At 53.9% G+C, this 10,847-nt stretch overlaps 1 protein-coding gene across 2 annotated transcripts in view; it reads left to right on the forward strand.

The window, feature by feature from the left end:
* The window catches only part of Pwp2 (PWP2 small subunit processome component), a 13,508-nt gene extending 2,912 nt beyond the window's left edge, over window positions 1–10,596 (forward strand). For both annotated transcript variants that reach the window (XM_050142380.1, XM_050142385.1), the window contains 19 exons: window positions 259–353; window positions 530–629; window positions 759–902; window positions 1,335–1,470; window positions 1,687–1,925; window positions 2,632–2,775; window positions 3,073–3,143; window positions 3,662–3,798; window positions 4,185–4,333; window positions 4,436–4,583; window positions 4,853–5,003; window positions 5,587–5,767; window positions 6,299–6,446; window positions 7,050–7,158; window positions 7,495–7,560; window positions 8,412–8,630; window positions 8,733–8,883; window positions 9,013–9,087; window positions 10,319–10,596. In XM_050142380.1, the coding sequence (XP_049998337.1) occupies window positions 259–353; window positions 530–629; window positions 759–902; window positions 1,335–1,470; window positions 1,687–1,925; window positions 2,632–2,775; window positions 3,073–3,143; window positions 3,662–3,798; window positions 4,185–4,333; window positions 4,436–4,583; window positions 4,853–5,003; window positions 5,587–5,767; window positions 6,299–6,446; window positions 7,050–7,158; window positions 7,495–7,560; window positions 8,412–8,630; window positions 8,733–8,883; window positions 9,013–9,087; window positions 10,319–10,496 (2,641 nt within the window). In that variant the 3' untranslated portion in view covers window positions 10,497–10,596. The remainder of the gene's footprint in view (window positions 1–258; window positions 354–529; window positions 630–758; window positions 903–1,334; window positions 1,471–1,686; window positions 1,926–2,631; window positions 2,776–3,072; window positions 3,144–3,661; window positions 3,799–4,184; window positions 4,334–4,435; window positions 4,584–4,852; window positions 5,004–5,586; window positions 5,768–6,298; window positions 6,447–7,049; window positions 7,159–7,494; window positions 7,561–8,411; window positions 8,631–8,732; window positions 8,884–9,012; window positions 9,088–10,318) is intronic.
* The last annotated feature ends 251 nt before the right edge of the window (window positions 10,597–10,847 follow it).

A 10,847-nucleotide genomic window follows, 5' to 3' on the forward strand; every position in this document is an offset into this window, starting at 1 on the left:
TGGTGGCTCACAACCATCTGTAATGAGATCTGGTGCCCTCTTCTGGCCTGCAGGCAAAGCACTGAGGATACTGTATACATAATAAATAAATCTTTAAAAAAAAAGTATCCAGGGTCAGTGCCAAGCCTACCTGGGAGGGCAGGAGGGAATGAACTCTAGCATAAGGGCCCCGATGGCAGGAGAGTCGGCTGTTAGTCTAGTTGGCTCCCTTGTCTAAGTGCACGAGACCAATTGTGTACGTGTTTTTGTGTTTCTCAGCAACAGATCAGATACGTTGCCTCTGGCTACTAAGTACAACATCAAGTGTGTGGGGCTGTCTCCAGATGGTCGCCTTGCAATCATCGTTGATGAAGGTAATCAATCCCCGTGTGGGTAGGCACTGTGTGACAAGGGCATCACCACAGCCAAGCTGAACTTCATAGCATGGGTGCAGGCAACCTGTGCCCATGTCCAGCACCTTCCTGCATTTCATCGCAGATGTGCTGCACCTGGGGTCAGGTGGCCACCTTCTTGCTCTGGCTTCTTGCAGGGGGTGAGGCTCTGTTAGTCAGCTTGGCCTGCAGGTCGGTGCTCCACCACTTCCACTTCAAGGGTTCTGTGCACAGCGTCTCCTTCTCCCCCGATGGCAGGTAAGAGCATCAGTCTCCTGACCGGGTGTCACTGTGGGTGCCACGCTTTAAAGAGCAGATACAGGGTACTGATCTTGGACCAGCTACTGTTGGTTCCCCGTATCACCTGTGACCCTGTTTCCTCTGCAGAAAATTTGTTGTTACTAAGGGCAACATTGCTCAGATGTACCATGCCCCCGGAAAGAAGCGAGAATTCAATGCATTTGTTTTGGACAAAACCTATTTTGGGCCCTATGATGAGACCACATGCATCGACTGGACAGATGACTCCAAGTGAGGCTGGGGGGCACCTTGGACTGTCTGTCCCTGGAGAGTATAGTCTCCTTCCTGTAAGCCATGCTGCATTTTAAAATGTGCCATGTGCCTTCTTTTGGTTAAGTGCAACCTCCACCAACCAGACTGAGCTCCTGGCTCTGAGTGAGGCCTGTAGTATTCTTCCTTCTCTGATCTGTCACTGGAAACCTAATAAGAGTTGCCATTCAGAGCATGGTGGCTCATGCCTTTAATTCCAGCACTTGGGAGACAGAGGTGGGTGGGTCTCCGTGATTTCAGGGCCAGCCTGGGTCCCACCTCACACACGGATTGTCCTTACCCTGAAGGCATCTGCGGGTTTCTGTCTCATCTTGGGTGCTGAGGAGAGGTTGGTTGCACTTAGAGAAGGGGAGCGGCACTGTCATGGCCTCTGAGCATGGTTCTCTATCCCAGGTGCTTTGTGGTTGGAAGCAAAGACATGTCCACATGGGTGTTTGGAGCTGAGCGCTGGGACAACCTCATCTACTATGCCCTGGGTGGACACAAGGACGCCATCGTGGCCTGCTTCTTTGAGTCCAACAGTCTGGATGTACGTACGCCCCTTGCCTGCAGTTCCTACTCTGAATCTCCATGAGGCTGCCACTAGGTTGCTTGCGGGTCTTTCGGGATTCGCCCTGGACACTCCCCAGGTCAAAGGGCCCTTGGTGGAGTTGGAATCCAAAAGCCACACTGGAGGGGTCACCTGATACAAGGGCCTGGGCAACAAATGAGCGGCCTCTTTCCAGCCCCGGTGCTTCTCTTGCAGCTGTACTCGCTCAGCCAAGATGGAGCCCTGTGTGTGTGGCAGTGTGACACGCCCCCTGAGGGCCTAAAGCTGAAAGCCCCTAGGGGCTGGAAGGCAGACCTACTTCAGAAGAAGAAGGAAGAAGAGGAAGAGGAGGAGGAGGATGAAGAGGAAGGGGAGCGAGAAACCACCATCCGAGGGAAGGCCATGCCAGCTGAACAGGAGAAAGTTGGGAAAGTGAAGTACTCACGGCTGGCCAAGTATGTCTCCAAGGCTGAGTATTCTGGGTCTGAGCTCCTGAAGTGGGGACTTTATTGGGGAGGACCTAGACCTTGGTCCAAAGAACAAGCTCCTTGTCTGTAAGCCTGGATAGAGGTCCTTAAGGAGTAGGTGTAAGACCCTGTCCTAAAGGCTAGAGGACTTGCTGCCTCAAGGTCTGATGGGTCCATATGACAACATCATATACAGAGACTGTTCATGGCCACTGAGAGCAGAGTTCATAGCTGTGGGTGGGCATATGTGTGGGATGGGAAAGTACCACCCTGCCGTGTCAGGCAGGGGTGGACTGAAGGGCTCTGTCAGGTCTCAGGATGTCCCAGGTAGAGTCCAAACGTAGACCAGGATGGGGTGTGCTTGGCCTCATCCTAGTGGGAGAGCATACACTGTGCCCATGGGCAGGTGCCAGTGTAGAAGGATAAAGTCTGCAGGCAATAAAGGAAGAAACCTCTGAAGAAGACTCAGGAAACAGAAGTGCTCCCAGGGTCACCCTCATGCAGACAGGACCCGCTAGGGAAGGCAGCATGCTAGAAGGAAACACTGGGCCTGGCAGCTGCCGGTGCTGCTGCTGCAGCACAGGGCGCAGCTTGATCTCGCGTGCGCCTGACCCAGGCTTCTGGGTGCGAGTGGAGACCCAGACCCACCCCGAGCTTGGTGACAGAGCCTGTGTCCCTCTGTCTATTGATCCAGGTACTTCTTGAATAAAGAAGGAGACTTTAACAACCTGACAGCTGCCGCTTATCATAAGAAGATTCATCTTTTGGTCACGGGTTTTGCTTCTGGAATCTTCCATCTTCATGAGCTCCCAGAGTTCAACCTCATCCATTCCCTGAGGTGAGTCTGGCTCGCTGGGACACTTTTATACATGCACAGTGAGGCCCAAGGTGAATGTGCCTGCTGCTTCCCACCAATCTGTGCCCTCCGCGCCAGCCACAGGTGTCCATTTTCTGTCCTTGGTTTTTTCATTCTATTCTTACCTCAGGAACACAATGTGTTAAAGTGCTAGTTCCTCAAGTAACTGTAGGCAGGTGCCAGTGTGCGGGGACCTGAGCTCCTGCAGGGGGGAGGAGGGAGCAGCGGGGGACAGGGTGGCCACTTCTGTTCACCCTGCTCTTCCTGTGCCTTTTTCAGTATCTCCGATCAGAGGGTTGCTTCAGTTGCCATCAACAGCTCTGGGGACTGGATCGCCTTCGGCTGCTCAGGTTGGTTTCTCTGCTCTGCAGTAGAAGGGAAGCTTCCACCCTAAAGCTGACCTAAAGTTGAGTCTTGGGACAGAGCCCAGTGAAGCCAGAACTGGAGCTTGTAAGGCCCCAGAGTGCCACACACTGTACCTCCTGTAGCAGAAGCCAGCTCCCCTGGGGAGAGTGACTTTCCTTGGCCTGTCCTGAGCAGAAGCTCAGCAATCGAAGATGGTGTGTGTGGTGGAGAGTCACTGAAGGCTGCAGACTGTTGATCTTCTGAGGCTTACACTTAAATGTCAGTCCTTCAACAGCCCGTTGGTCTTGGCCTGTAGCAGGTGTCCTGGACTTGGCCTCTGCTCCAGCCCAGCCGCCTGCCCAGCTGCAGATGGTGGGGCCACTCCCCATGTCCTGGACTGCCTTGGGCTGTGCTCTTAGGGAATGCTCAAGATGAGCCCAGCCCCAGCTGACTGCACCGCAGGAGTAGTTGGGACTGCAGAGGTAGGTGTCCAGACAGTACCTCAGCTTTCCTGTACCCACAGGCCTGGGCCAGCTGCTGGTGTGGGAGTGGCAGAGTGAATCCTATGTGCTCAAGCAACAGGGCCACTTCAACAGCATGGTGTCGCTGGCCTACTCCCCTGATGGGCAGTATATCGTCACTGGTGGGGACGATGGCAAGGTGGGCATTGGGCTTCATTGGGCTGAGCTGTGGGTAGGCCAGGTGGGTGGAAAGTTGGCTTTGATTTCTTGGGTTTAACAGCCTTAGTGGGCCCCCAAAAGACTTTAACTATTTAGTGGACTTTGAAAGGAGAGAGTCTTGAGTATCTGAGTGTCCCTGTTTCTGACTCTGTAAGGGTGACAGTGGCAGCAGCCAGCATCTGAAGTGGCAGGCGCTTACTGGGCCTAGAACTCTATTGCCACCCTCACATGCCCTCAGTCTCCACTTTGGGGGGGCAGGTGGCCTCTCTAGACGTCACCTGGTATAGCCACTGTGCCTGTGTATGAGGCTGCATGGATAGGGTCTGGGGTGACTGTTTTGATGGCTCCCGTATGCTTCTGCTATAGGTCAAGGTATGGAATACCCTCAGTGGCTTCTGCTTTGTCACTTTTACGGAACATTCCAGCGGGGTCACCGGTGTAACATTTACCACCACTGGCCATGTCATTGTCACCTCCTCCTTGGATGGAACCGTGAGGGCCTTTGACCTTCACAGGTGAGTTCCCCTCCAAGCACTAGGGCTCCAGTTCCTGTGTGGTCAGGCACTCCAGAGGTGCAGGTGTGTATTGCAGTCTGCCTTGACCTTAATTGTTTTCAGGTACCGGAATTTCCGCACCTTCACGTCTCCACGCCCCACGCAGTTCTCCTGTGTGGCTGTTGACTCGAGTGGAGAAATTGTCTCTGCAGGGGCTCAGGACTCCTTCGAGATCTTTGTGTGGTCCATGCAGACGGGCAGACTTCTTGATGTAAGAGCCATCTGCTCCCCTGAACCATGCATGGACTTAGGGTGCTGGGTGGCAGGTGGGCCGGACTGTCACTGCTTTCTGCCTTATAAAACCAATGCAGTGGCTGGGGCTCAGGGACCTGGGTACAGAGCTCGGCCCAGAGTTCCGTGTAACAAGCGCAGCGGTTAATGGAGGGGTTGGCCTGGCCTTCCCGCACTCCCTCATTACAGCCTGCATCAGTGCTCCCTCCAGCCCTTCCCACATCCGCCTCTGCTCCTCTGCCTCTGTAGGTTCTGTCTGGCCATGAGGGGCCCATCAGTGGTCTTTGCTTTAACCCAATGAAGTCCATCCTGGCCAGTGCCTCTTGGGACAAGACAGTGCGCCTATGGGACATGTTTGACAGCTGGAGGACCAAAGAGACCTTGGCTTTGACCTCTGATGGTGAGCTGGAGTCTGCAGACAGGCCAGGGCCAGAGCTATTTTTCTCCTGTCGCTCCAGCCTTGATCTCCTCTAGAGTGCCCCCTCCTTGGTCCCAGCTGAGTGTTTGGCATGAGCTCATGGGGGTGGGGGTGAGAATGATGCTAGACCCGCAGAGGCAGCAGCCCCCAAGTTTGGTGTTGTGACCAGAGGAAACTGGTTGTTTAGCCCGTTGGCAGGCTGCATCAGGCTGGGAGCCCTTGGGCTTTTGTCAAGTTCCCTGTTGCTTTCCAGAGCTAAAACCATTGTGTCCCAGGGAGTGCCCGGAACAGACTATGCTACCGGGACCTGTGTGCTTCCTGCCTCAGACCTGTCCTTAGGTTCTGTCACTCTGTACTGCCTCAGGGTAATCTTGGTGTGACTCACCTCCAGCCCGACAGCCCTCTGTCAGACTTATGTGTCTTGGCACCAAGCCCCCTCTGCATCATCACCGAGGTAGCCAGTGGTGCTGGTTTGTTCCTGGCTGGACTGTGCTGCCTTTCAGGGTTGGTGCTGCTCTCAAGGAATATCCCTGCTCTCCTGGGCCTGATGTTGGTCTCTCTCTAGCCCTGTCAGTGGCTTTTCGGCCTGATGGTGCAGAGCTAGCTGTGGCCACACTGAACTCACAGATCGTCTTCTGGGACCCTGAGAAAGCTGTACAGGTGGGCTCCATCGAGGGCAGGCATGATCTCAAGACAGGCAGGAAGGAGCTGGACAAGATCACAGCCAAACATTCAGCCAAGGGCAAGTGAGTGTCAACTCTTCTGACAGGAGTGGGGGTGGCCAGCACAGGGCACAGAGGCTCCTTTGCCGGCTTGTTTGCTAAATGCAACTAGTCCCTAGTGGAGGTGGGTGGGGCCTGAGCCTCTATAGCAAAGAGATCCAAGCAAGTCCATATCATACCCATTAAGGAGGTGCTGCGGATTTGCTGGTCTTTACAACTGGAGTTCTCCAGTTGGCAAGCCATTGCCATCAGCCTGGTGTGGTCCCAAAGAGAGGCTAAGAGGGCCGATAGCATGTGTGCTGCTTTTCCTGCCCTCTTGTGCCCAACTAGAACCACATAGTTCTGACCAATTCTGGACTGTCTCCCGTGGGCCCCCTAGGTGGTGCCATCTGGCTATGTGTTGCTTTGGGGGTCATAAGGTTGCTAAGGTTGACCAGAGAACCTTGAGCAACAATAGTGTGAGGGTGTCACTGTGGGGTTCCTACCTACTCCAGGTGACTTTTGAGTCCACGTGTCAAAGTGCTTAGTGCTTGAGGAACTGTGTCTTCCTCCCAGGGCTTTCACTACCCTGTGCTACTCTGCGGATGGGCAGAACATTCTGGCAGGAGGCATGTCCAAGTTTGTGTGCCTTTATCACGTCCGGGAACAGATCCTGGTGAAGAGGTTTGAGCTTTCCTGCAACCTGTCTCTGGATGCCATGGAGGTAAGCAGGTGTTTTGGCTCCATGGGCCTTGAGTGAGCCTAGGGGTTGGCACATGGTGTATGGCCGTGGCAAAGCGGGAAGGCTATACTGGCCTGACTGCCCAGAAGAGCCCACACCCCCAGGGCCTGGCATCTTTACCTTCTTTGGGACTGATACTGCTTGGTTAGGTTGCTTGGAAGACAGAAGTGTTTGGCATAAACTGGCTCAGGACAGTTAACAGGCTTCTTCAGAGCCCTGTAAAGGAAGAAACTAAGGAAGGAAGAGAACAAAGGCAGGTCTTAGCCAGGCACAGCTTTCTGCCTGTCCCTGCTCTCTGTGCAGCCCCAGTGTTAAAGGGCTGTGTCCTCACTACCCTTCGGGTATCTGCCCTTTTTGTTCACCAGTCTGTGCCCAAAACCCTCCTCATACTCGGTTTGCCTCAGGAGTATGGGTGAGGCCTCTGAGCTAGCCTGTGGCTGCCTACAGCTGTCTTTGTGGGCATGCGTGTGTGCATGTGTACGTGCGCATGCTCTGGAGGAAGGTTCTGTGGGCAGGGTCCACGAATCAGTTAAGGCATGGTTGGTGATATGGGCAAGAGCGAGATGAGGGTGGCTTCTATCCTAGGAGTTTCTGAACCGAAGAAAGATGACAGAGTTTGGCAATTTGGCACTCATTGATCAAGATGCTGGGGAGGAGAATGGCGTCGCAATTCCCTTGCCGGGTGTAAGGAAAGGTGAGCAGATGCCCCTTTACCTGTCCACCACCTACTTTTCTTGATGACACTGCTGCTCCCTCCGTGGGGCTGCAGTGAGGAGTCTAGCTGTTTCTGCATTACCTTTCTGGAGGCTTTCCCTGGGCCAGCCAGAGCTGTCTGCTGGCCAGCAGATGCCCTCAGACCTGTGCACTGATGAGGCACAGCACTGTGACAGGGTTAGAAGGGCTGCTTCCCTCCTGAACTCTGAGAAAGCTGTTCTTTGTAGGTCCCTGTGACTGTCGTTGGGCAGCACAGTGGACCTGAAGGCTGACCGCAGAGGGCAGTCAAGTAAGTACAATTGTTTTTCCTCCTCAGGTGATATGAGTTCCAGACACTTCAAACCTGAAATCAGGGTAACTTCTCTGCGCTTCTCTCCCACTGGTGAGCCTGGGTAACCCTCATTAGCAGGTGCCGGTCCTGATAGGTGTCAAGGCCTTCGTTCTCAGGGGCAGGGTTAAGCTGCAGCTGTGCAGGCTCTAGGCATTGAAGTCCTGGGGATAGGAAATGGCTGGTTCCATGTTTAGCCTGGCTCTTGATGTGGACAGCTGTGAAATTCCTTCCATACCATACTAGCTATAGTGGGGTCCTGAACCCTGTTCCTGGGAGTGGCAGTCCAGGTGTCCTTCCTAGGTGGCAGACTCAAAACCTCAGCCACTGCTAGTGCCTCTCTCCTTCAGTGTGTTCAAGGGTCTGCCTAGGCCTGAGGCTTGCTAGGTTTGTATCCTCTGTTGCAGCAGCCAGGGTCTAGGGTCCTGAACACTGCAGCACTGGTGGAGGGGACAGGGTGAGGTATGGTGTGTTGTCGTTCTGTGTCAGACACGTTTGAAGGTGATCACCCTGTGTCTCACTTCCCATTGTGGGAGGTAGACCAGCTGTCCATAAACCACAGCCTGAGGCCCAGATCTGTCCCATCTGCCCTGTTACACAATTGTGTAGCTTTGGTTGTCTAAGATAGGTCACCGTTGATTGATTATGCCCAGTGTGTGGGTATACCCTTGGCGTGGGTAGCTTGAGCAACTGCAGCACAAACTATGGCCTTCAAGGCTCAGGTCTGTCCTGTTCTTCCCTGTTTGGGAAGCCTGCTGACTCCTGGACCAACCCGAGGAAGTGGGCGTCTGAGCCGCAATCCTGGGAGAATGTCTGCCTGCAGTCTGTTGACAGCCACTCTGAAGTGGGGCCTAAATGAGCTTTCAAGTTTTGAGGAAGTTCCCATGCTGCTTGCTCCTCCATAGGGCGCTGCTGGGCGGCCACCAGCACAGAAGGGCTCCTCATCTTCTCTCTGGATGCCCAGATGCTCTTCGACCCATTTGAGCTGGACACCAGTGTGACACCTGGGCGGATCCGTGAGGCACTACGACAGAGGGAGTTTACCCGTGCCATCCTCATGGCTTTCCGGCTCAATGAGAGGAAACTGGCACAGGAGGCCCTGGAGGCTGTGCCACAGGATGAAAGTAAGCCGGGACCACCAGCCCTGTTCTGCTAATACAGAGGAACTCCGTGTCCATCCTTCCTGGCAACTTCTTTGCAAACTGAGCCTGGCTTTTCTTTTGCAGTTGATGTTGTTAGCGCTTCCCTTCCTGAGCTGTATGTAGAGAAAGTGCTTGAGTTCTTAGCTGCCTCCTTTGAAGAGTCCAGGCACCTTGAATTTTACCTTATATGGACCCAGAAGTTACTTATGTCACACGGACAGCGGCTGAAGTCCAGGTATAACATGGGTTCCCCCTTGCTCTTCACCTGCTAGTCAAGTCACCGAGCCATTTGATCATGGCCACAGGGAAGCTTTCTCTGCGCGCGCGCACACACACACACACACTGACAACTTCTTCTTTCCAGGGCGGGGCACTTGCTGCCTGTGGTCCAGTTCCTTCAGAAGGGCCTCCAGCGGCATCTGGATGACGTTTCCAAGCTGTACGTGCCTGGGGGTTGGGGGGCGGGCAGGGCAGGGTAGGGCTCGTGAGGCTGATACTAGTCAGGATTGCTCCCTGTGCTGTCTGATTTGGGGACAGAATACTCTGGTGTCACAGTGCACGTTCTGCTCTGCTGGGTAAACTGTGATCTGAGTGTGATGATCACCTCTGGCTGTCTGACGTTAAAGTGAGGACACACGAGCACTTGCACAGTTGGTCGGGTGGAGGTAGGATATGCCTGAGATGTAGTGAGAGCCTGCCACCCTGGGGATGGCCACTTCAGAATTGCAGGATCAGGCCGCCTAGCCTGGATTCACACATCGTCTCTGGGCAATGAGAGGTGGCTGTGCATCATGCTGCCAGGTAGAGTTGATTTCTGGGATCTGACCAGTGTGTGCAGGTTTCCCTGGTATGGCAGTGTTGATAGAGTAAGTATATAAGTATATACAGTACTTGGACATTGCTAGCTAGAATGAGCCCATGTCAGTCCTTCCTTTTTTCAGCCTCCTCCTCCAGGTGGTTTGTGGTGATCTGTGAGATATCCTGTCGACTAGTCTCTCCATTCAGGTCCCTGAGAGAGGCTGGCACCTGGGCACTGTGGTACCATAGTTCTCCCGATTATCTTTATAGTGCTTCTGAATCTAGAGCAAGCCCTTCTTCCTTGTGCCCAGTTTTCCTGCCTAGCTGCCAGAAGACTGGTGTTGGAGGTGCTTGTGCTAGGGTATGGTGGTCTGCTTGGCTAAGCTTAATTAATCTTTCCCTGGCTGATGCATCCCTGACTCCACAGATCTGTAAGAGAATGCTCTCACATCTCCGTTTCCTCCTCCAAGCCTTGTTCCTGGTTGTTTGTTTGTTTGTTTTGCCAAGGCATAGTAGGCATTTTTAGCTTTGTGTACATTTGCGAAGCAGCCCTGTTTGATAGCCATGGCACCCATAAATGCAAGGTGCGGCTTTTCCTTTCTGCTAGGTTTTGCTCTCAACCATGGCTCTGGCAGATAAGGTCTGAGACTTCCCCTTAGTCCTGTGAATGTAGAGCGTCAGCCCCTGGCTCTGTAAAGGCTATAACGGAAGGGCCAGCAAGGAAAGCAGGCCAGATGCTGCCCTATACTGGGTGCAGCAGGAACTGAATCAGCCTGAGAGAGGAGGAGTAATTTTGGGGAACAGTTGCATCCAGTCCTGCTGGTGGGGGCAGAGTGGGACGCTTTTGCTGACCTAATGTCCTGTGTCCCCAGCTGTAACTGGAACCGTTACAACATCCAGTACGCTCTGGCAGTTTCCAAGCAGCGGGGTGTAAAGCGCACTCTGGAGCCTTTAGACACAGAAGAGGATACAGACGCGTCTGATGATGACAGTCTACACCTACTCGGGATGGCTGCGGATGATGAGGAAGAAGAGGGGATGCTGGTGTAGAAGCCCCACCTCACGGCCTGACTGACTGGAGATGCTGGTGTAGAAGCTCCACCTCACGGCCTAATTGGAGATGGAACCACTGCGCCCCTGAGCCCAGAAAGAGGGGCCCAGAAAGTGAGCGATGCCAGAGGCCTCAGAACCCTGCAGCCGGACTCTTGCTGTGAGACTGCACATGCTGCCATGAGGCAGCAAGCCAACCTTTCAGGTCCAGGATTGGGATGCATACCATGGGCACGTGTGTGCTGTAGGCCCAGAATGCTGGCGTTGTGGTGATCCTGCATATAGACTAATGAGAAGTGTGGACTTGCAAGCTTCTGCCGGTTATTTATATTTTTAATACGGACTTCTGAG

The sequence above is a fragment of the Alexandromys fortis genome, unplaced genomic scaffold (genome assembly GCF_014885135.2).
Source record: "Alexandromys fortis isolate MF-2015 unplaced genomic scaffold, M_Fortis_MF-2015_v1.1 scaffold_9, whole genome shotgun sequence".
NCBI classification, from domain to species: Eukaryota; Metazoa; Chordata; class Mammalia; order Rodentia; family Cricetidae; genus Alexandromys; species Alexandromys fortis.